The 26927-nt window shown below is 34.4% G+C and overlaps 1 protein-coding gene across 1 annotated transcript in view; it reads right to left on the reverse strand.

Annotated features, from left to right (window-relative positions):
* Nucleotides 1–26927, reverse strand: part of CWC27 (CWC27 spliceosome associated cyclophilin) — a 96079-nt gene that overhangs the window by 10500 nt on the left and 58652 nt on the right. Inside the window, exons 11-13 of the mRNA XM_054003731.1 lie at nt 18807–18904; nt 9642–9751; nt 6780–6883 (exon numbers count right to left, since the gene is read on the reverse strand). Coding sequence (XP_053859706.1) covers nt 6780–6883; nt 9642–9751; nt 18807–18904 — 312 coding nt within the window. The remainder of the gene's footprint in view (nt 1–6779; nt 6884–9641; nt 9752–18806; nt 18905–26927) is intronic.

Genomic DNA, 26927 nt, shown 5'->3' on the forward strand with positions numbered 1-26927 from the left:
CTGGATAGAGAATACCTTCATTTAATATACAGATTTATTTTCTGTTTGTTCTAGACTAAAATGAAACAATCTCTACAAACTCAGCAAAAAATTGTAAACTCAAATTGCAATTATTGTCCTGGCAAAAATAACTCAGCATTTGAGCCCAATGTTCACACAATATTTAAGTGGCCTCACTGACAGTTTTCTGAAATTCAGAATTTGGAACAGATTACAGTATCTGACTTATATAAGCCAGGCTGCACTTTAAATGATTAGCACTGAACTTCTGTGAGTTTTTTGTCCACAGAACCAATAAATTAATAAAACCAGACCTATTCCCTTCAATTTCTGCTAAAATCAGGTGATCTGATCTATGTAAAGCATCACTGTGCAGATCAAGATATTTTATGACCAAGAAGAAGATATGTTTAAAAGCTTTCTAAGACATATGAGATTTTAAACAGTGTCTTTAAAGTACGCATGTCATTACATTCATTTGAATTGGTTTTAATCCTCATTATCTTACATGAGGTTTTTTACAAATAACTTATAGGACAATAGTTTCAACAACACTAGTAATTACACAACATGGATATTAAACCATCTATTACGCAAGACATGAAATACCTTTCTGCTTAAAATAGAAGACTTTGACTGTCACACAGTTTTCACAACAAACTTTTGTGCAAATTGGAAGGTATTCTCAGGTACTGACTTTTAATTCTGATTTTAAAAAGTTAACTTTTCCTATACCTCAAATTAACCAACATTTAGAATAGTTTAGACTCAACAAAGGTAAGTAACCAGAAGAATTTTAGACAGAAAAACCATGTGAAAAACTACCACCTCATTCCAAATTCCCATTTTGATCATTTTTTCTTGTCCCACAGTATAACTGAAAGCTGAATGGATTTATGTTATTTCAAATAAAAAGAAAGACCAAGTTTCAGAGTCTAGACATACTTCCAAAAAAACTTAAGTGACTTATTTATATTTGTTGCTTAGTTACAGATGTGACAGCACTCCACAGGGAAAGGAAAAGCTGATCTCTTCTAAAGATTAAGAAGCTTTATGTTTCACATATAACACCTTACATTCCACCCAGGTAACATTGCAGTGCTTCAGTTATGAAGCACTGGTGTCACATGCTATTAATTAAATTAACTATGTAGCATGCTGGCAGTCTCAGTCAAATTCTGAAAGGCTGCAAAGTTCATTACTGAGAGCAGATAAAGGCCAGTGATGAGATCTGAATCCTGAGGAAGAAATCCTAAACTTCTAGCCAGGTGCAGAATGAAGGAAAAATTACTGGGCTTCACTGTAACATAATCTCTAAAATCAACTGGGGGTCTATTTGCAGCCCTGACTTGTGAACTGATGGGATTAATAACAGACCAAATCCTTCTACCGAGGATGATACAGATTTTGGCTGATTCCCTGGTGGCAGCAATTTTAATGTACTTCACATAATCATATCCATCTGGTAAAGAACAACTTTCACATGTTAATATTTCAGTTTCTACACTGAATATTGAAGGTCCAACAGAATGAATCTGGCATCTTCCATGAAGTCAAAACTGAAGAACAATGTAAAACCGTATTTATCAGAACCCAGATTACCAGCATGGAAATAGTTTTCAAGCAGGAACAGAATACTGCCTCAATGCAATGTTTTTATTATAGAATCATAGAATGATGTGGGTTGAAAGGGACCTTTAAAGATCACCCAATCCAACCCCACTGCCACTGGTCATCTGCCACCTCTCTGGGCAACCTGTTCTAGTGCCTCTACCCTCTGAGTAAAGAATTTCTTCCTAGTATCTAATTTAAATCTCTCAATTTAAAATCATCACCCCTCAACCTGTTCCTACCTACTCAAGCAAAAAGTCACTCTCCCTCTTTCTTTTAATCACCCTTTAATTCCTGAAATATCTATCACAATAAGGTCTCTCCAGAGCCTTCTCTTACCTAGCCTGAACAACCCCAGCTCTCTCAGCCTTTTCTCACAGGAGAGATATTCCAGGTATCATTTTTGTGTTCCTTCTCTGGACCAGCCCAAGAGAGTCCCTGTCCTTCCTGTGCTGGGACCCCAGAGCTGATGCAGCACTGCAGGTGGGGTCTCAGCAGAGCAGAGCAGAGGGGCAGAATGCCCTCCCTCCCCTGCTGCCCACACTGCTCTGGATGAAGCCCAGGACACGTGTGGCTTTCTGGGCTGTGAGTGCCATGGCTGGGTCATGTCCAGCCTCTCATCCCCCAGCACCCCCAAGTCCTTCTGGGCAGGGCTGTTCCCAGTCTGTGCTCTTATCTGTGCCCAGATGCATCACATTGGCCTTGTTGAACTTTATGAGGTTCACATGCACCTGCTTCTCAAGTTTGTCCTGGTGCCCTCGGATGGCATCCCATCTTTCTGTAGTGTCACCTGCACTGCTCAGCTTCCTGTCACTGCAAATGTACTGAGGGTGCACTCAGTCCCACTGCCTCTGACACTGATAAAGACACTGAAGAGCATCAGTCCCAAGAAGTGGATGAATGGAAATGTCTTTTCAATCAAACCAAAAAATAACCCATCATGATTTCCTAACCTATGTGTCTTCCACATCTTATAAAGTTCTGTAAACTTGACTGGTTTTATGTGCAATGTATGGTATTTTGGTGGTATGGAGTGATGATAATTTTGATTTTTCAGTTACTTGACAAGGACAATTAAGTTTTAGGTTCAAAAATGGTACTGAAGTTGATTCCTGAACTTTTTGTGCATTTTGTCTGTGAGACTGTATAAATAATGGAGATCCTACACAGATATATGCTAAATTGACTTGGCAACCAGGTGAGTTTTCAAAAAGCAATGTGGTGGCTTCCTTACCACAGAAAATTCCAACAACTCAAAAGTTGTCATAGCACTAGATATACTTCAATATGCCAGTATATCTTGTAGTTTCAGGAAGCCTCCACTTGTTTTAAAAGATTAGAGGGAGAAGAGTGTAAGTCCAGATTTTGGTTAAGGACATGACGTATATTTTTATAGCAGAGAATCTGTTTCTTCCACAAAAACCAATATTCCATATAGGAAAGTGTAGATATATTTCACAAGCATGTAAGGTTCCTAAAAATTCAGCTGGAGAGCCCTGTTTTTAGGAGTAGACAGCCATGGTTTAATGTCAAAGTGAACAGCTTAATGTGGTAGTGGTTGGTTAGTTCATTTCCACTTACGACTATACTGGAGAAGAATATAATTACAGAACACATGTATAGTATGAAGTTTTGAATGTTTATTGGAGTAGCCAGAATTCACGTGATTTTGGCACACAGAAGTAGCAGTACGAAAAATGGGATACAATTTTAAAAGTGCAATGGCTAAATTCCAATAAGAGTGATCAACAGTATGGGTACAGGACAGAACTAAGTTAGGCAACCATTCAATAGGAAAGGATTTGTGGCTTAGAAAGGAATGGAAACCAGGTATGAAAAAAACAGCAACAAAAAAAGTAATCCTTCCACTCAACACAGACAGACTTAGCTGAGTGCTGTATCTAGTCTCATATTTCACATTTTGAAAGATGCACTTGGAACTCTCAGAATTACTTGATCGAAGGGTGTTCTACAGTACTAAGTATCACTCTTACCCTATTTGAAGAGGAATATTTTGCACAGATTAACTGAAACAATTTTTGAATGTACTTGATTGCATCAGAAGTTTTTTATCCCATTGCTGAATTCTCTCTATGAAAAATATTTTGTCATGTTCACAGGATCTGCATCATTAGTTTCATTATCTGCAGTTGCTATAACACCTTCTGGAATGAAATCTGTATTTGACTACAGTTGCGACTATTTGTTATTATCATCAGAACCTGAAGTGTCACTACTATCTGAATGGGTATCACATGCATGCAACTATATGTGTTACAGTAAGTCCTACACAAGATGAGTAGCAGCAGTGCTCTGAGTAAAGGTAGCCTGTGCAGTATTTTCTCTTTCAAATTCAGGTCTATCAAGTAATCCAAGTGGCAAGTATCAAGAAGATTCCAGCTGGGTCTTCTGTTGTGACATATTTGGTTTTCATAATATTAGCCTGCAAGCAAATGATACCTCACTGCCACTGTGATTGATCTCACCTACATTTTTGGGAAAAGTCTTCTTGGTTAAGATTCTAAGCCAAGAATGTAACTGAGTTCTGCTAGATAATCTCTACCTACCTCTGCAGCACTCCACACAACCTTAAAGAAAAAAGAATATAGTAATGCATCGGAGTCCTCCTTATTTGGATTGTAAGCAAATAAAGAACAATTAGTGATCAAATAGTACTGAGGACATCTAACAAATCATTAAGAGGAAAGCACAAGCACTAGTTGTCAACATGAAGCCACAAGGAAAATAATGGCTGGAAGAACACAGATCAAGAATGTCTAAGGAACCCAAATGCTGTAAAATTGTGTCCACTTACTTATTGTCAGACATTTTTATTCTTTGACCCCTTCTTTGAGAAGATACCATGTTTATTATGATATTTTTGAATTCTGTAAGGGAAATTGGATTTTGATTGCTGCAGACAAATATACATAATCATTCTTACAGGCCAGTAGAGGTTGCAATAAAATGTCTCAGCAAAGATTCTGATATCCCACATTAAAACTTAGTCTTACGCACTTCTCTTTAGCACTCCTCACAACATTTCTTCAGATGTATTCTTCGACAGTAAAGTCTGGTAATAATTACCAAACACCATACACACTGTTTACAATAGAGTCATATTTCTTCCTTTTTTATTGCATAAAAAGTAGAATGCTGCTGAAAAGTGCCCAAACGTCTGCTATCTGCCATGCCAATACAGCAGCTCAGCCAAATATGCAGAGAGAAGTTTGCCAAACAAAAGAAAACATAACAAATTGGTAATGGTCTCTATCTTGACAGAGAATGAAAATTATACCTCAATGTGTGGCCACTCATGGATACATAAAAATGTCTTAGAAGCAATCATTTTACCTCAGATAACACACCCTGACAGTAGAGCAAAGCATACTGGCAGGTTTTCCCTTCCCATAAAAAGAACAACCATGAACTACAAAATGTCTGGAGGAATAACATTGTTTGTGTGCATATGTATATATGAATATGCCATACATTAATTGTATTTCATAAAAATCAAATAAAATAAGTTATTGTCTTTTGAGAAGTAGACTCAAATTAAGAAAGAATTTTAAAATGTAAAGTCACTATAGTTAAATCAAATATTCCTATACAACAAAGGTACTGAAAATGTAAACACTTAATCCAAAATATGCAATTTAACTTTCTGAGTGCTTCACACAATAATTAATAGCTTTCAGAAGACTTCATTGCTTTGTTAACATTGTTTATAGCCAAATTGTTTAACATACATTTTACAATTTAGTTGGCCTCAAAGTAAATTATTTGAAAACAGACTGCCTCATCTGTCTGTAAAGTTAACATGAACACTTACTGAGCTGCAAAATTAATGATATTAATTATTATTCTATTATGTAGTTTCATATTAAGTACTTGTTTTAATGCAATTCTGAATGTAGTATTGTTTTCTAAACAAAAATACAACTTCATAACCTGAAATTACAACACTTAATTCAGTAAGAATTACAGTGGATATTCAGATAGAAATAGGAAAGATGTTTGAACTCTATAAAAGTATTTAAAAGACTGGTTGCATTACTGTGACAAGAAAATATTTGACATGAAGATGAAGTTCATAAAACGTTCATAAAAAGATCAGATAAAGGAATCTTATAGTGGACATAGGAGGTTTAGACCAGATATTTGGAAGTATTTCTTTACCAAGAGGGTGGTCAAACACTGGACCAGGCTTCCTAGAGAGGAGGTCAATGCCCCCAGCCTGTCAGCGTTCAAGAGGCATTTGGACAATGCCGTTAACAACATAACTTTTGGCATGCCCTGAAGCTGTCAGGCAGTTGGACAGGATGATTGTTGTAGGTCCCTTCCAAATGAAATAGTTGCTTTATAATTCTTGGAGGACTTAGAAGCACTTTGGTAGCTCAGAAGGATCTCAAAATATCAGTGAAATCCAAGGATCTAGGAATTTATATTGTATGTTATCTCTCATCCTCAAAGAGCCTGAGATAGGAAAAGATGTAATGAAGGAAGAAAACACTGTTTGAAGAAGCAATAAAATAATTTTAAGTCCTCTTATATACAGAAATATTGGTTATCTCGGAATATTTGTAAGAACTTTGTTAAAGTTTCTATTTTATTGGTAATTTTGCTGTAGCTCCAATGCCTTATGTACACAACTATGAAAAAAACTGCAGCCTATTTTGTTGGACCAGCCTAGGGTTTCAAGATCACACTTCAAATTATATTGATTTTTATCCCCTTGATTACCTAAGGTGGGTAGTTTGCATGAAAGATGAATATAAGCAACAGGGGTACACACTGATTCTGTCTGGGTGGCATTAAGGCAGTAACTTCTGCAGTTCTTTATCAACTTCAGTAGTACCCCACTGCCTTGGGGTCACCCTACACTTCAGATGAGTTGGACTATCTTCATCTCATCCATCATTTAAAAATACTTACTACGCTCAACACAATTTTAGAAGGATTTAAAACTACAATACACTAAATGTCATCTATCTCATGACTTATTTTTCAGAGTACTAAACCAGTCCCTTTTAGCTGACTTCTAATGAAGCAGCTGCCTTCAAATTTGGCGTTTTCTGCTACTCAAATTTATGCTTACCAGTGCGACTATGTTAGCACAGCAGGATTTGTATTGGTAAACACAGAAATCCAAAGGGAAAAAAACTCACCATCCTTCATCATTATCTACGTCAGGTTCTGAAACCTCATTTTCAGGAGTTTCTTCAATTGCCTGGGTTAACTTTGTTTTAAATCGGTCTAACAAAGCCAGTGTCTGAAATTAAACACATGGTTTTAGAGAAATTGTGTATTTATACACACCAACAGGCATATACAACATTTTTATTATTTTGGGAAAAAGCACAATGAGAGTGATGTTTCATATGAATTTGGAAGAAACACTTTAGAGAGGCAAGCGAGAAAGCAAGAGGCAATGGTGGGTGTGAGAGTGGGACTGCATGGAGAGCGCTGATGGAGTGAGTAGGCAGGCAATGCTAAAGCAACCAGAGGAAGCAGGGAGGGGCCTGTCAGGTGTGAAAAAGCACTTCTCTCACTATCTAGTGAAATAAGAAGGAATATTTAAGGAAAAAATACTTGTAGCTACCTACAGAATAAAACAGCTGATTAAATAACTGTGCTGACAATGATTTGGACATGCTACTCTCCTCTTTTAAAGTAATCCACTGTATCAATTACAAACCATTCAAGCCTTGAAGACCCAGCTTATCTGATATTTATATACTTTATGTTGGTGATCTTTTAAATTATGTGTGGACATTGAGAAAAATCAAAGTTTTTGTCTAAGTAAAAGGAAACAGCTTAACTAATTCTGCAGATACAGGTTCTTAAGCTGCACACATAAAGCTCATACTCATTTAAATCTCTCTTTTATCCTCAAATGAACATTGCCTGATCTTTCAGGGACAATGAAGTCACCAAATCTCAGATGACACCTGAAGATCACACCATAGTTCTTGTTTCTGATCATCTCAAATGGGAGTTGATTATACAAAAGTAATATGTCTGAGCCTTGTGATGGTAGAGGGGGGCTCTTCAAAAAAAAGCAAAGAGCATGTGAATAATTTGCACAGCCTACAGCTTTTTTTTTTTTTGCTGATATTTGAGACATTCCTGCAAATGAAAGCATCAGGGAGTAAGTGCCTAACTGAATTTATGTGGCAGGCTGCATTTGATTTGTAGGTGATAGGTTGGCAACCTGTGTTGTAAAACACCTCTGTATGGCTGTGTAGTTTTGTTTGGTCAAGTTTTTCAAATTTAAAAGAATAAAAACTAAACAAGAATAGAAAACAGAAATAGGAAATACCAGAAGTGTGCACTGGAATCAAATTTCCTTCTGGGAGCAATCTTAACTTGAGGAGTTTCCTGGCTTTTGAATTCTTTCAAAAACATATTTTAGCACTGCCAAGGGCATATTTTGGAGGACTTTTTTTGCATTAACCTTCTTTATTTTCTGTCTAATCTTCTGTTTAAGGTGAGAGAGAGGAAAGTTTTGAGGACATTTGGGCCTGCAAATCATTCTAGTTCTATAGCTTTCCATACTATTGTAAACACTGTACTTGCAACACCTGAGACAGGAAATCTTTGCTGAGGTCATCAGAAGGAAACAAACTGACCCTTTTAATTTGAAACTGTGACCAAAAAAAGCCACATTCCTTGTGTATTGTCTAATTTTTTCTGGTGACAGCATTCCTGTGAATAGAGCTGATGACAGAAATAATTTTGCAATATCTTAGTAGGCATTTTTGCAGTGAGTCACTAGATGCTATACTGTACTTTGAATAACTTTATAATTTGACCCTTGCTGAATAGGAGGCCTAGGACTTCCATTATCTAGTATTTTAGGAAAAGATACCTTTTTTCCCCTCTTCCTTGACTGGAAAATGGAAAATGCGCTGTAAGATCAGTTACAAGGGGTGCGAGATGAGAAGAAGCTCTCCGCAAGTGAAATGGATTACAAAGAACTTGATTAATTATTGTTAAATAGTTGCCAGCAGGGTTGTGTAAATAAAAATTAAGATCTCCTAGAATATATATCCCTATCATCTCATCTTGTTTTCCAGTGATGTCCAGGACAGGGCTGATATAAATTCATTAGACATGGTTTTAAGTCCCTTGATCCACACTGCCAACAGAGCTTTAGTACTATTTGATTCAAAGATAATGGGATTTTGAATGTACAAAGTTTCCATAAACTTCTTAGTTTAGGGCTAAATCAGCTTGCTGCATATATAAAGGTTTGCCAAATACTGCTTTGAAGTTACTAAGCCTCAAGTTTCCAATCTCTTCTGGATTCAACATGTGAACAGGAACATCTTCGAAGCTGAACTGACATGCACTTACAAACCAATGTATTTGATGTACAGCACAGATTTTAAGTTGATGGTATTTCCACTTCATAGGCAGTTTCATATATTTAACCATTTCAGACTTTCCTATTTTAGAAAAAACAAATGCCTTTGTACAGCAAAACTTACTTTGCTCATATTTTCTTACTAAAGCCTACAGACACACTAATTTTGAATAATAACTTTAATTGGATTTAAAACATATTCTCTTTTTATACTACTTATAAACTATTTCTTTCATTTCACAAAAGAAGTATTGATGAATTTAGTATTTTTAAACCGTAATTTAAAATGTTAAAAACTCCAGCTAGAACAAATGCCAAATATGTAAACTTCTGTCCCAGTGTTATCTTACAGCAAGGAACGTGTAAGGTGAAGAAATGAGAATTCTTACAAATGTAGTCAAGGACACCTTTTCATGACTAGCATTTCCTTTCAGAAGATTTCCGTAACTAAACTGGGAGCCCTTTCAAACACACATTGAAAATTCACTTACCTGTCTACCTGGGTAATGAAAATATTTATTTTTATGAATAATAACTTTCTTGGAAAATGAAACACCAGATTTTAAAACTCTGCTTTTATACAAATTAAGAGATAAACATTTTCAAAAATGAACATAATTAATTCTCTGGATTTTTGTTGTCCAGGCTATCAAACTATTACCTGATCTTCACGGGAAGCTCCTTTCTTTGGCTGATGCTTTCGCTTGTCTTCATATTTTCTCTTCTCCTGAAGGTATTCTTCAACAACACTGTTGGGAGCAGGTTCCTCCTCTGAATAAGGAAACATATTTGGTTAAACAAATTTAGTTTAGTTTCATGATTTAGTGTCTTTTTGTAGATAAAATACCAAGCAAAACACTCCCATAAAACATTTCAGTTGTACTGCTTTCTCAGCAGTAGAATGATTTGCTACTTGCTGAAATAAAAAACACAACACTGCACTGGGAAGAGAATGAGTCAAAAGATTTTTGCTTCAATTATATTTTACTATAATTAGTATCCCTGGAGCCAGGGAAAGCAGGATAGCAAAAATAAACCTCTGATGAAAACTGTTGAAATTCCTTTAACCAGATCACCTTAATTTCTGAAGATCTTTCTTGTAGCAGTTGAAATGTTACATGTATTCTGTGATTATTTGTTCAAAAGTAAGCAGATACAATTTGTAGAAAATTTCAGTTTTCCTCTTTTGTAGGCTGAAGTAGCCACAAATCAAGTCCTTGATTTTGCAATATGGAAAAAACTCAGTAGCATTTGAATTTTTAACAGAGTCCATGTTGTCAATCAGGAATAAACACTTTTTAATATAAATCTTCAGGAATAAAACTCTTTTTTATAAAGTGATATATGGATGAGTCAGGAGCTACTCTTTTTTGTCTTTTTTTAACAGTGTCTTCACTCTAGAGTATTCACTGTCCCATTAAATTGTTAATGAATGAATTATTCATTAGTAGTTCAATAGGACAAAAACTGAACTGGAAAATTGATCAATACCATACTTTCACATTATTTTCTTCTTCTTGGAACACCTTAAGACATTGTACATATTGATTTAGTATACTTAAAATTTATGTACACATATTTACACAACTGTTATTCCTGGTAACAAACAGAAGAATAAACCTCCTTGATGACCATTGCAAATGATGAACACTTGCAAATGAAAACATTTTTGGAGAAAACTGTTTCAAGAAATTTCAGGATATATGGCCTGGTGAACTGTAAATCTAAATGAATTTGTTGTTATCAGGTTTTTTAGATGACTGCTGACAGCTATACAGAAAAAGTTCCTGATTCCAAACTAAATTTCTCTTGCAACTCAAGTTTTGTATGAAGTTTATAAACACAGCAGTTTGTAATAAAAGGAAATAAATTTGTAATTATATGGCTACATATAAAATACTTGTTTACATATTTCTACAAATAAAATATCTTATTTTCTTTTTATCTTAATTTCTACACTGCATCTAAACAACATTTAAACCTTTTCTACATTGCATTTAAAAGGTACCAGGGAAAATAATCAAACATACTTAATACTATTCAGAACTGGACTTTTTGCTGTTTTCCAGTAGATATGTTGGATATAATCATGAACAGAGTATGACAGGCACCAGCAAGACAAAGAAAGAACAATTCATCTTCTAGAATGACCAAAATAGATAAATGCATACACATACATATTTAGGGATGATTAAACAGCTGAATGAATGAAATCAAATCTGCCATAAAATTTCATGCAGCATAATATCAGATGAACTAAGAAGAACAGAGGTTCATGAAAAAACTACCACATATAATGAAAAATCTCAGTATTTCCCCCTATTATGTTTATTTTTTTTACTAATTAAAAATCTTGTTCTTAATTCAAGACCAACCCCTTGTCAAAATAATGCATTAGTTTTTATGTAAATCCATATATCTAGAGTGTTGACTATCTGGAAACAACATAATGTCTTCTTTTACTAACATTTAGCCCCTAGATAAATAATTTGAAGTACAAAACCATCTGATTCCTTATTAAAAAAACTTTTCAGGTGACATTTACCTAAATGAGTGCTTTGAAGGGAACCACATTTACCCCATAATCAATATAATTGCCCATCTATGACAAGCAAAATAACTGAGAAGAGTGTTCTTGAACATATTTGAAAATACCAGTCACAAACTGGCCACAAACATTTAAACCTGAAATCCACCCTTTGATATACATATGCTGAATTTAAAGATGTGATCCTTAGTCATAAAGGTCTTTTGACTAAAATTTAGTTTAATGTAGTGCAGCTCAAATACAATTCTTATATAAAAAGGGTAAAATTTCCCGAAGCTGTGTGTTTGTGCGTTTTCATCACACTCCGATGTGTGCCACTTACTGTTAATACAAGTAATTTAAATTTCATTTTAAGTCTTCTTTTGATATTATTGTTTCTTGGGTCTTTGCCTGTCAGAGGTTTTCTAATCCTCAACTTCATGCTCTCTGCCTCCTAGGAAAGTCTTTTCATAACTCAGACAAAAGATAATCAGATCCACTTGAACTAACTTCAGAGTGACCCAACTGAAAGAGCTGTGCCTTTGTATGCATCATATTTTTCCAACTTTCATTAAAATTACTTAAAAACATGCTTGCATTTCTTCACGAAGTCTTACAACCTATCACAACATTTAAAGCAAGCAACAAAATAGGAAGGATTTTCAAGACCCCCATAGCCAATGGGTTATTAACATTTTAAAACTTGAAAACTCTAATGATTACAAAACGACAGAGTACTTTTAACAGAAATTATATATTCAGTTTTTGATAAGCAGGAATTATTTGATAAAATTACTTTGTGTCTGACTGGTAACTAGCAAGCAAGGAAAAAAGTCCAGAAGAGAGAGACTTGGTGGGAAGAAACTTTTTAAAATGTAAAAGTAGATTGCTGCCTACTACTTATCTCCCAGTCTGCAACCCAGATTCCCTGCAAGTCTTTTGCAGTTGAATTGAAAATAAGAGGAACAACAGCACTGTATGATGGACTTAACCTTCATATAAAGCTTGACAAATTTAGGTCCAGCTTGCTCATTAAGTAGAAGTACAAGGATCGTGAGTTTGGCATTAATCTCCTTAATCCAAGAGGATTTCTTCAGACAAAAATAAATGAAAAATTACATGGATACACAGAAGTAAAATAATAATTAAATTCAATTTAGGTATCAACAAGATGCAGAAGATAATTTAAGTTACAGGAATCTTGTTCCCTAGGAGGATCTCATCACAAACGAAGTGTAAATAGCATGAAGCAGAGAATTTCTTCTTTAGTTTGAACAAGCTGTTGTGTATATTCCATCAGTAAGGAAGGTGAAGGGAAAAAAAAAGAAAACAGATAACCGTCCTTATTGAAAATACATTTCATCCTACTTTCAAAAAAATTCATAAGTACATTGGTATTTATGTAAGCTAGCTTGAGTTACCACCAAGAAAGTCTTCATCTTACTGGGTCAAAATAATTTCCTTCAGACAGATTCTTCTATCCTGAAATTACGGCAAATACATGCCAACATGATGATGTAATCTAACATAAAACTTTGAGTTTGGGACATGGTTTACAGTGATAGTTTGAAACTAAGGAGGAAATTCTGAAGTCTTTAAAACAGAAAGGAAGATATTGATTTAAAAAAAATATGAAAGACCTTATTTTGCTCACACTTAAATAAGGAACAGTTCAAATGATGTCCGTTTTTAACTACCAAACGGAGGAGTCTAACAAAGGCAAAACTTGATCCAAGAGCATTAAACTGAAATGAGTGGATGGTTTAGGAATGATCAATTCCTAATAAGAAGTGAAGAAGGAAAGAAAGCTTGGTAATTTTAAGCTTAATTCCTAAAGCATCTGGTACATTCAACACAAGATGTATCAGAAGTGTTCTGTTTTCAGAACTGCAATTTTATCTTCCACTAAATGAAACCAAGAAATATGAATTCTAATTCAGCTGCCTGTGGTAGATCAGAACAGCATGATCACTGATTCTGCTCACATTGATATTGCTGTTGAAGACTGGGCTCCATTCCTAGCACTGCAGGTAGGGTAACTTTGCCATAACAAGTCCACCAATTGTGGCTAATGAAGCTGTGCATAAAACACTCATTGGAAAATGAAGCTAATTTGGTTTGGTGAAAGTATTACCAGAAGCACACATGAAGGGCAGAAAAAATACATATTGTGACAGAGAAAAACAAATGCTGATTCTGAAGATTTAATGTAACCATAAAAAAGCAAGAGCCTATAGCATTGAAAAGGATCAATGAAAGACTTATGACTTTTCTTTGATGAGATAACAGCTAGCATAAAGATATTTACACACACTTAAATATTTCATATTACAAAACATTCTGGATATGCTAAAGCAATCCCATTAACTATTGTAATGAAATTTTCATCTGTAATCGTAAGTTTATGCAGAACTGAGGTAAGACGACAAGAAGAATGTACAAAGATGCACACATAAGAAGGCATCCCAGTTTATTTAGCAGGATTTGTGTATATTTGAAATGTGGTGGGCCCGTAAGTTTTCTTCAGAATCCGAAATGCATTCTTTAGCACCTCAGATGACACATTTCATATGATAAAAGACCTACTGGACAGAAATTCCACAAAATGCATGGCATAGCTAGACTAAGTATCAAAGGGTCAAAAAAACTCAAAAACTTCTTGTTTGAAGAGAAAGTAATTACGATTGAATGTTTTGGTGTATTAAAATAAGAGATCTAAAGCACATTACTGTATTAGTTCAGTATATTCCACTTTCAGCTCATCAATATTCACTTTATATTGCATCATTTTGGAATTGTAAAGGTATGCAGTACTCATTTTAAAAATCTGAGACTGAAATCTTAAAAAGAGAAGTTGTTTTTGCTCCAATGCAAATAAAATCCTCACAAATTCTAAAAGAAATTCTAATATGCCATAATATTTCAGGAATTAAAATAGAATTCCTATCAGAATTTACAAACACAGAACTTAGAGACACTTTGGATAATTAATAACCAAAACAAATAACTCACTTCTTCCAGAATTAGGAAAAAAAATATTACAGCTTTAAATATTATGTATCTGAAACTTAAAATACAGTTTAGTGTAAAGTAGTGTAAAAATTAATATACCAGAAAAACAATATGAAATAATTTTATGCTTGAGAGAATTAGTAACATCCTCTCCTGTACGTTTTGCTTTGGACTAGTTCTACTTTGCACCTTCAAGAACTGTTTAGTTCATTTTGCTATAACTCTGGCCTGCCTAAGATCCTAAGGAGCCACTGTTTGCCAAGAAGTTAGGTAAGAATCAGCAAATATTTAGCAACTGTGAACAACTGAATAGATTTACTTACAGAATGAGCTTCCATGGTTGGACTGATTACTATATTTTCAGTTTGCTACAGTGAAAAAAACAACAGTTCTAGAACAGAATTACTAGTTCATTTGCCAACTCAAATAATAAAATCTCACAAGTGATTCCTAGAGGTTCACAACACTTATCTGAAAGACCAGAGCAGATTTGTAAAACAGTGTGAACTGCAAGTTTCTAGTAAATGTCTTCTGAACTTTTATGAACACATGGTCCTAGTCTAAAATACAGTTAATTTTCAAATGTTGGTGGATTTTGAGTACATGCTTAAGATTATTACTAAAATCAAAACTGGTTTACAGTGAGGTTTTGTCCTCTTTTCTTCTGCAGACAGACAAAAGGAAAAAGTATTCACTTTAGCGGGAAGGGAACTGCATAGGGATGCTCGGTATTAGGAGATTAAATGTTAAAAAAACGTGAACCGTGGGAGAAAACAAAGTTTTGCAAAGATGACAGATGGATACTTTAATACAATGTAGCTCTACTTATATACTGAAAAAAAATTTTCATTTATCCTGCAAAGTTCCCAAACCATCAAAATTCGGATTTTGTTATTTTCAGAGTGTTCTGAAGAGTCCAACACCCTATTAAAGTCCCAGACTTCAAGAAAGTATCTTTCCATGTAAAATGGTGCTTAATTCTTTGAGTGCCCCATGAGAGACTTTAAAATAAAACAGAAATAAAACATAATGTTACACTGGAATCCTTACTTAATTTTGAAAATTTTCTAAACATTTTAATAATTTGATTACCGTATCACAATAAAAAACAAAGGAGAAAATGCCTCGGTACTACATGCCTCTGTAGAATTCTTACCCTTGAATGTTGGTTTTTACATTAGTTGTTAGGTTTCCCTATTCAGACAGTATTTTATAGCTTTTCTGTTTTCTCATGTATGACAATTGAATTTCATAGTCTACAGATTATTTGTCCATTTACAAAAATGTTCTAACAAGAAAAACTAAAATATTACTTCCTAAACCCTTCTACAATTTAAAATATAATTAACTGGGCAGATGCTGTATGTCTGAAGCAGAATTCACTGAAGTATATTCCCAGGTTTACTCTACAGAACTTTGAAAATTCAAAAAGATCTTTTTTGAATATTTGACCAAGTACTTCAAAACGCTGAACTAATTCTGCACTCAAATGATAGTGTTTGATGTAATGTCTGGCATCAGTACAACAAATGTCACATAAAAGAAAAACATCTTATTTAAAGTACGGTCTTGACAGCAGTCTGGCATAGTCAACAATACTATTTACAAATTGGAATACTGGTTATAATCAAACATGTACGGAGGGAATTATTTTTTTCTCTGACCTCTTGAAACAATGTAAACACTTAAATTTTCACTCTCCAGTCTTTCCTAATTAATCTAATCTCCAAATACAGAAAAATATTAGGTAAACATAATATGAACAATTTGAAGAAGTGATACCAAATGTGATGCCAATATGAATAAAGATCTGTGCAGTAGACTTAAAATAGATGTTTCATGCTGCTGACCCTTCTTTAGCATCCTCTCAGAACAAGATCCAGTCTTGTCCAGTATGACCTAAGCCTTATTCTATGTGATCTTCAGTGAAATTCTCTCACTATGGTTGGAAGTTCTGGCTGTGATGTAGTGTTTATTAATCAAGCACAGAATCACACTAATGTACATAGCCTGTGAAGTGACATTTTTTCCTAATGCAGCCAGCTCAATGCATAGGCAGACACCATGCAAGCATCTGCACCATCTGCACAGGCATATCTCATACGCATGACAACTCACTCCCCATCCCAAACTCCCCAATAGGATAGGCAGAGAACAATGGAAAAATCTACTGCTACTTAAACTTCCTGATAGAAGTATTTTTAAAATAGGTACAATTTCTTATATATAAAGTAGAATAGGTAAACTATTATACGTTTAGCAGACTGTCTTCCATGTTGATAATTCTACTGTACTGATGAAAATTCAGGCCAATAAATATAAAATTACTAAGTGCTTTTAACTTTGGGGCAAAATTACTTATTTGGTACAACACTTCTGTTAGAGTTCATTATATTCAAGACAATGTCTTTCTAAAGTCTATTCTATTATTCCTCAGTTGTAAATTCTGTTTCACAATAAAGGTATGCTTCATTCCTTTGACTTGAAATTTCACACTTCCATCCCCTCTCTACATAAATTACACATATCTTGAAGTATCTCCCAATAAAGTTGTCCAAATAGTGTTCTACTAGTTTTGGGTGGCTTTGTCCATTTTTATCAAATAGTTCATTATCCTTTTTTGGTGGTACAATACTCAGAACTGAGTGCAATAATACAACCACGCTTTTAAAGGTACTGCATTTGTAGCAACAACCACACAGTGACAGCCACATCAGAGTGTAAATTCATATTCAGTTCATTTTCTAGTAGAAATCTGAAATCTTTCACTACATTTGCCTTAATAATTTTATCCTTCACTACTTGCATCTCATTTAACATCCATTTAATTTTGCCTTAAATTTTAGAACATGTTTATTTTAAGATTTTTAGTTAGGTACTCCACTGACTAGGTCAATAGGTTCTTTCCTGCCATCCATCTTTCTCAACAGGTACTGGAACAGACCGCTTCCCATCACAAAAAGGAAAGCCAAGATTATTCAAGATTATTTGTACCATTAGCTGTAACTAATGTAACTGCAGCTTTTCTACTGATTTATGGCCTGCCTGCTATTTATTTCAAAGAAAATACAAGCCCCTTGCCAACCCTGGTATACAATCTCCCTTTGCTTGAATAGAAGGTATCCTTCCAAACTGTACCACAGTAGTAACTATTGCTCAAGTATTACTCTATTCTGCCACTGTAAAGGTGAATTTCCTCAAATTATGAAGTCCACTGACTGGCACCAGAACAGGGATAAGCTTAAGCAATAGTGTAAGAACTGCCATACATGGCACTATTCAAGATAATTTATCATATATGTACAAAAGGATTACACTTCACCTTTGCTATACCTCTACTCACAGTTCTTTTTTTACATGGCTAGGGACAGCAATCATTATTTTGCCAGTGAGAGCTTATATTCATTCAGTCATTATTAGAACATTTTCAGAGTCAACAATTTTTAACACTTGGTGCCAGATTTCATATACAAATTCATGATAATGAATTTTTACTTTGTCAAAATGCTGATCAACCTCACCTGATATTCAAGGGAGTCCACAAATTTTTCTAAAAATTATGTCATACTTTCTACCACTCTTGTAAATTGTATGTTATCTGAATTTTTAAAAAATAGTTTTATATTTTCTTTCATATTTCTATGGTATTGAGAATTGAGCTAAGAATCCACTCTAAAAGTCTGTCTCGCTACCCCACAGTGTTTAAAGACACTTTTTTGTTTCTTCACTTTGTCTAATAGAGCGTGTTTCATCCTTCTGGACTAAAATGTGCACCTTACATGCTATTATATATGTAGCAATTTATACACATTTAAAAAGCAACAGAATATAAAAATTGTCTGACAAAGAAGAGGGCAGCTGAAGATCCCATTTTGTTGAGGTTTAAGGAAAATAAATATGGTAGTGACTTTGTGAATTTGAGTTCCATCAGTTTCTTATGATACATGAAAAGTTTGAAGTCAGCAGCTTTGAGTTAAAAATTAACCATCTGCATTTAAGAACCTTTCCAAGTCAGAAAGTCAAAAAGACTTTACAAGTCAAGAGGTCACAGCATGGATGTAACTAAAGAACACTTAGAAGGAGAAATACTACCTGATTTGAGAACAAATGCTACCTATACAATTTCATTACATACTGGCATCATTATATTACTACCATCCCTAGGGAAAGAAAAAAAACACTTACATTTCAACAATAGTCCACATTTATGTACATTTATAAAGCACATAACCAAAAAAACCCTTTAAAACTAGAATGTTAACTGGAGATTTACACAAAACCTCTTACCTTCTTTCTCTTTGGGTCTTAAAGCTCTTTCTTCTTTTTTGTACTTTGCTTCCAGCAGTTCTCGTTTCAGCTGTCGGGCTTCCTTCCGTAGCTCCTCACTACAAAGAGAAATATTTACAAGAATATAATCTTCTGAGATGTACAATTACTCAGAAGAAACAGAATCAAAGTAAATAGGCAGTAGATTTTTGATACAAAGGGAAGGTATGGACTCACTGATGCTAAGAACATGGCTTAAAAATCACTTAGGACCTCAGAAAGTCCATGTTTTCATTAGCAGGGATGAAAAAAAGAACATTAGCAGACATCTTACTTTAAGACCCCATTAGAAATATGTTAAGGAAATGAATAATAAAACAAGGAATCCCCATTTGAATTTTAACATTCTAATTAGCCATGAGAAGTGCAGGAAGAGAATCTGAAACAGAGATACTGCCAAATAAATATTGCATGTGTTATATAATTCAATTTACTCAAGTAATAAATCTTAGTATTTTTCCTGGATTTTTTGGCTGGACAAGGCAATGCAGTTGTTCAGTGACAAAGACATGAAATATACGTAAGCATATATTATTAGATATGAAAATTAATTTCATTCTACAAATACCTCATGTGATAACACTAGAAAAAAGAAACTAAAATTTTCAGACCATTCTGCCAATATGAAACAAAATATTTTTCTTCATAGAATCACAATTTTTAAGGGACCTCTGAAGATCAGACAGTCCAGGTTCCTTGTTCAATTGAGGGCCAAATACAGGAGGATGCTGAGAGCACCATCCAGTCAGGTTTTGAATATCCAAAACTGGAGACTCCAAAAGGTCTTTGGGCAACTACTTCTTAACCTCCCTCAATGCAAAAAAAGCTATTCTGTAAAGTGAATTTAAATTTTATTTCAGCTCATGCTGATTTGTGTCCATCTAATAGTTACCTGTGGAAAAGAACTGGTAATTAATTCATATTTTTCTGATGTTAGAATTTGTATTTTGCACTTTAAAATTTAAAAAAAAATTAAATTAGGTTCTGCTTGATTTAAATTTCATCACAATCAATGAACTGCAGAAATTATTACAATGTAGGAACATGACATGCAAGCATTTTTTCCATGCAGTTGTTTTATGTACCTCAGTTTTCATCTGTAATACCACTACTGACTACACCCTTTTCTAAGTAAAAGAGTTGGAACTGTTGGGTAATACAACTTTTGATTTTCATTGTCATTTGTATATATGCACAAATACAGAAAAGCATTTGCAAAAAGCACTAGCAAAGAAGACTATCACGGTAAAGTTATTCAGCCAACCACATCAGGAGGTCTTCATTTTCAACAGTATGGCAGAAGCGACACTAAGCAAGAATAACAGCTTTTACAAAAAATTACAGTTCTACTCTTTTACCTGAAAAGAAAATCATAGGGGGAAAGGAGATAAAGAGAGATTTTTAATCCAAGTTATCTTCATTGCTTTTTTTATAATTTGGGGGTAAAACTGTAAAAAGCTGCATTACAATACTATTATAGTATATAGCAACATTTTCTTATTGAAGTTACACAGCAGGTACAACACACGTCAATAAAAGGTTGTATGTTTAAAATATTTAGAGTGACAGCCAGTGACAGCAACACAGAGAGAGTGGATTACAAACAGCAATACAAATTGGGACTAACAGAGTCTAACACATCAGAAGTTTCCTGTAAGGGGGACCCACTTACTCTTTGAGTTAGCTAAACACTATTGCAGCATAAACAATGAACTACCTAGTGACTATTATTCAGCTCCCCCTCACCCTCTTTTTCCCCTGTCAAAAGAGGTTTTTGTACAGAACACAGAAAATCTTAACTCTTAGAAAGTCTAACTCCAAAATATTTTTTCAAGCCCTTTCTATGATCAACAACTTTGATACTTGGCTCTTTACAGACTCCACACTTGGCATATTTTTTATTTCTAGGCTCACTTTGCCAAATTAGGTTGGTGAGAAAGGCAATCATTTAATCTTTGATGCCTAGGTCTTTGCATGCAGTAAATTTGCACTCAGGTTTCACATAACATAGCTGTTAGTTTGTAAACAACTATGTAAGTGCCTGCTGTCCCTGGAAAGTTTCTGTTGCTATAAAAGCACAGCTCTCTGCTCTATCCTTGTCTCATCACTCCCTTGATTCCACAGCTACAGCAGGCTCTCCTCTTCCTCTTGCCTTCTGCTTCTTCATATTTTTCCAAGTTTCTGCAACCTGGAAACTTCTACTCTCTACATGCAGAGATACTGCCAGAGCAGATGTAACCTTCCTCTGCAAAAGATTGAAAAGTATCTAGCCAAATGGTTTGTAACACCAGAATTTTTAGATTCTACTCAGAACAATAAAATGACTTTATCTACAAAATTTATAGTGATATTTCATTTGAATTTCTGGTGCAGCTCTGCCTTGGTTTGATAGGACTGTTAACAGTGAACTGATAGGAACTCCAAACGTTAAGAACTATAACTACTTAGGTAACTTTGTGCTGAAATCTAGTCACACCCTGAAGACATCAAGGCATCAGCTTTCCTAGTAAAGTATCTGAATGCACAATCAAGAAACAACAACTCTACATTGTTAATTATGGTTACCACTCTGGCTTCTCTTCAGCAGATCAATTCACACTCTTTTGAAAGATCTCTTTTTAAAAGAAAGAATGTTCTCCTAATATGCACTTTAATCACTTCCTTCTAATCCAGAACTCCCTGCAGTATTTCCTCAGTCCTTCTGAAGATGAATTCAGAATCAGATATGCTGATGGGTTTCAGCTTTCCCGCAAGTCTCGGCTGGTGATGTACTTGGTTCCTAACTCAAAAATGAACATAAGGTCGACACTGCATCGAGCACTCATTTTCTACAATGACTCTCAATTCATCTCTTGGACATTTCTTTCCAAAATGTCATTCAGCAGTTGTACTGTCCTCTAGCTTGACTTCCAGCTGTAAAACACAGCATTTAGTTATATTACAAGGATATTTTTTATTGTATTGTGCCAACTTAGGTATTAAATTCAAATTATTTGTAATATTCTATTAATTTCTTATGAGGACTTCTGAAAAATAAAAATAAGAATGTCACTGGCTTTCAAATAAATGCTTGATACAAATCTACCTGTACTATAAACACTGTACAAGTTCAGTTATTTCTCTAAATCAAAGAGTCAACACTTTCTGAACCTGTATCATATAACCCCCTGCCTCCAGTTTTCCCAAAAGGCAATACAGTTATCTACTACCTACAAAATCACACTAACTTGCATTAATTTTAACTTTGGTAATTTCTTTTTCTTCTGAAGAGTGTAGAAAACAATTCTATTATACCTGTTTAGGAGTGAAGGAAGGCTAACTTGCCTTCATTTCTCTGTATTACACCTATCATGATGAAACAGTACTTCTGTTCTATGAATTCTTGTAGCTTTCTAACTTTTATTAAAACGAACACTAGTAAAGCAGAAAGCATTACAATTTCACCAAAGTTCTTACACTTAAGTTAGCCAACTCTGTTATCTGAAAATGTTCAGTCTTAAAAGATGAGGGAGGAAATGTTTGAGAACAACCCTACTGAAAAGGACTGGGAGGTGCTCATGGATGAGAACACAGTTATGACCCATCAGTGTGTACTCTCAGCCCAAAAAAGCCAGCTGTGTCCTGAGCTGCATCAAAGGCAGGGTGGTCCCCAGAAAAATGGAGGTTATTTTCTGCAGTTATCTTCTTAATAACATATATTCCATGCTTCAACTTTCTAATATGTATATATATTATATATATTATATACAGACACAAATAAGATCTAGGGAGGCATAGTATGTTATTTAACTGTGATTTAGGGGGAAAAAAAAGGTTGCATATATTCAAAACTAATTCAGCTATTCCCATCTAATGATGACAAATCTCAGATGCTAAAATTAATTTGATGCTGTATTCCAATCACAAAGTGCTGGAAAACCTTGCATTCTATGCATTTCCAAATTTACCCCAACTCCAGTCTAAACTTCCCTACAATTTGGAGTATTCACTACTCCCTCTCTAAACTCCATGTAAGACCCTAGAGAGGTTCAAACTCCCTGAGGTTACCCTAGCACACAGTCATTCACTGACGCTGGTACAACCGATATTAAACAAGACCATAGTCTTTCAAAACTGAAATATTTAGGTGGTGGCAAAACAATACAGATAGCCTCACAGTTAAAGTATTTGCTGAGATAAATTTAAATATTTAGTGGAGGAACTATTCAGAGACTGAACAACAGAAAGATCATGGCATCTTCATCACTGGGCCTGGAATTTTTCTAAAATGCAAGTCATGGTTGAAACAGGAATTAATTCAGGGAAGTGCTGTAGTAATGACTATATTATTTTTGATGGCATAGCATGTTATTTTCCCTTCTCATTTTTAGTATTATAATTACATTGTTTATATTTTTTTAAAGACAATTTCCTTCCATTTGCTTTTGCTGTCTTCTCATCCAGTAACATCAAAAGAAAATTACTAACTGGTTATCCTTAAACAGTAACATTATTTAGGAAGTGTTGTTCCAAGTAAGCATATCCGAACAAAGAAAACACCTAAAATACTCATATTAATTTTAAAAGCAATTCTAGAATGTTATAAATAATAACAGTATGTCAAGATTATTACATCAGTTTAATTTTTACAGGAGCAAAATCCTGTAACATCTTAATAAAATAAAATTATTACTGAAGTGCTTCAACACTGTTCATGTTAATTTCACAGCAGAAGAGATTATTTTAATTCAGTTTAGATAAACCAAATAAAAACCAAGCTATAGTACAATATTAATCTTCCATCATGTAAACTCATAGCCTGGAAGGAAGTCCTGGATTCAATCCCATCCTATTACAGGCAGCCACATCTTTTCCCAAGCATATTAATTCCATTAATAGCACATTTCATGTTCTCGTTCTTATATTTATTAATGATAATATTCAATGCCCATGATTTATATGGAAAGATTATTCTAGAACTGACAAGCAGGCACCTTAATAATACCAGAGGCAATGAGAAAGAAAACAGAAATCTGTTCAGATAATAGCTTTGTTTTCTGCTAGACACTCTTGAAAAATGCACTCTTGAAAAACTTGACAGTTCCAATTCTAAGTTAAAATACAAACAGTATTTTCAAATAGAGAACCCCAATGATAAAACCACACAATATAAAATGTCATGTTTGCACAACTAGCTGATTTGCAGAATGTGTGGAAGAATCAAGGTGAATGTTCTGCTCCACACTGTCAGTTTTGAAGCCTTTTCTGATATTCCCCCTTCTGCTCCTTGGGGTATCTGCGAAAATGCAATTCTTGGAATGGATAGCAAATTTCCCATTTGGCATGTACATCTAAGACTTTTCTAGGGTTCAAGAATCTTATTTTTGTCTGGATTGCATTACTCTTCATCTCTGGTACTGCAAGAATTCTACAACTGTAAATATGAGAATAAAAATTATGGATTTGGAATATGCACTTTGTCTCTTTGCCAGCCTGGTTTTGCTGTAGAAGTCAGACATATATCTGTTTTCTGCAATTGGTGTATTGCAACTGTATCTCAAATAAGATGATGATATAAAAATGGTGGCAGACATATTCAGCAGTTTTGACATTGGAAAAGTGTAGATGAAACATTTTAATACAGCTGCTGTTGTCCTGTATGGCCACCTGTGTTAACAGTAAGGCTGACAGTTAATGTTGTGTTTGACTTTAGCAGTAGCTGGTATACTACAGCTTGCAATTAGTACTGCAATTCTGTGTTTTAAAAATAAAATGTTAAAAACTTCTCCACTGAATTAATTTATGGATGAATCACCACTATTTATATGTTTTATCTAGGAAAGATTTCAATGATGAAATCTAAAAGGACTGGTAAGTTTATGAAAGACTACATGGCCAACTGTTACTGTCTTTTCACTATCATACACCTGAGTGTAAATAGGTGCATCACATCACTAACACTTCAGAAAACTGGCACTCTATTTTAATTATACATACTGAATTGTAAGCTTTGTGGTATGTCAGCAGTCCCAGTACTGTGCAGTGAATTCTCACAGGCTGAAACTGATGAAGAATGTTACCACTTGGCTCTACTCTCTACTGGGAGAAACTCAGCAAAAAGGGCCCATAAACTGAACATGAAGTACAAACCTACTCAAGAAAGATACCAAAGAAGAGGCAATATATTTCATTATGGTTACTAACACAGCTGTAGAAGGAAAAAAACCCACAGGTTTCAGGGTACATGAGCTCTTCTTCAGCTAGTTAATTTTTCTTCCACAGTTTGCTTAATAAAGGGTATTAGCTTTCACTATAAACTTTCTTTGCTTACATTGTTCAGCCACCAGTTACACTGCCAGAAAATGCAGATGTATGCATTAGGGTATGCATAGAAGCATATATCATATACCACATATCATATATTAAGGCTGATTTTATGCACTATGTGGACCTTCTATGTTCACAGCAGATCCTGGAACAGATAGGAGACTCTAAGTTTTCTCAGTTTAAGATGAAAACCTAACTTTGCTTACTGCAAGATAGTTAAAAACTGTTAAAACAAAACAAGAAAAAGTGGAGACCAATAGCATCTTTCATCCAGACCAACATCTATCTGAATTGCAAATGCCTAGCTTAATGCTTTATAGAAGTAGGGTTTGTGTTTTTTGTTTTTATTTTCCAATAACATACCACATTGCAGCCCAATAGAACTGTTGCAATTAAGAGGTTTTCGTCTTACTCTGTCACTTCTGAATGATGGTCTACAGGAGGAATTTTTGCATTAGGATATTCCTGTCTCATTAACATTACTTTCCAACTTCATAGTCTTTACAAGCTTCTATTAACAAACTGTGGTGTTTTTGGTTTTTGGTTTTTTTTTTTTTTTTTAGTATTTAAAGTATTGCTGAAATCCTGGAATTAGAACTAGCCTTAATTTTTACTCTAAACAATAGCTTTCAACATACTTGACATTCTCTTTTGATCAACTTCTTACTTATTTTGCAGTTCTTGTTCTTGTTCTGTATTTCCCTCTCTTTAATTTTAACCATCTTCTCCAGATTAATCCCAAATAAATTTTATCATGAATATTTAGCTGAGAAAAAAGCTTACCGTGGCTCAGGAAATACCTACAGGCAGGTTAATTTATCAGAATCTTTTAAAATAAACCAATTCAACATGTTTTTTTCTATTAGCCACTAATAAGCATCTTTAATATTCTTATTTTCATATCTAGATCATTGTCTTATATTGTTCTACTCTCTTAGGGGAAGCAAACCGAATCTGTAACTCGATATGAAATCTTAGAAGTGTGGTTTCACCAGAAAAGTCAAACAGGTTCTAGTATCTTAGATAAAACTAATAAACCCTTTAGAAGTAGCAAGGGTATACACAAAAAAAAAATCAAAAAAGTATTACTTGCAATGCAAAGCTCACAAAAAAATGGACCAGAAAGACAAGCAAGTAATTAGTGTGATGAGCAAGCAGCAAAATAATTTTTAGAAGAATTTTGCCTCTGCAAACCTAAAGCTAGAGCTGTCAGAATAGACTGTAAAAGGTCTTACATTAGAAAGTGTATTAAAGGGGCTAAGATGAGTTTTAAAGCCGAAACAGCTGAAAGTTTAATGCTAAATTGATTGAATTAATTAAAACAAGAGAAGTAAAAGAAGCAAGAGGTCACTAGGTCACATGGGATTAAAAGCAATAATAAAGTAAAATAACTGCTGATTGGATAAATGATTGATTTGTGTCAGCTTTCTCAAAAAAAGATTCTAGGGAGTAACTCTCCAAGAATCTGATCTGATTTGGACATAAATATGAAACAAGAACAGGGAGAGAGGTGCCAGAAAGGTAAATTTCAACCAGCTTTAAATGTGATAAAGCTCCAGAATACATCCTCAGAAAGGAACTCAGAAATGACTGTTTCACTAACTCACCTTAAAACCAGTGCTGTACCACATGGCCAGGTAAGAACAAACACTGCATCGCTAGAACAAAAGGGATGACCAAGGACAGCACAGTGGACATCATGACAGCTTCTGTTTGAAGTAACTAATCAAGTAAATAAGTAAAAATAAACTTGAACAGTGAGTCTCTAAGTTTTCT

Source organism: Vidua macroura, chromosome Z, assembly GCF_024509145.1.
Source record: "Vidua macroura isolate BioBank_ID:100142 chromosome Z, ASM2450914v1, whole genome shotgun sequence".
Classification (NCBI taxonomy): domain Eukaryota; kingdom Metazoa; phylum Chordata; class Aves; order Passeriformes; family Viduidae; genus Vidua; species Vidua macroura.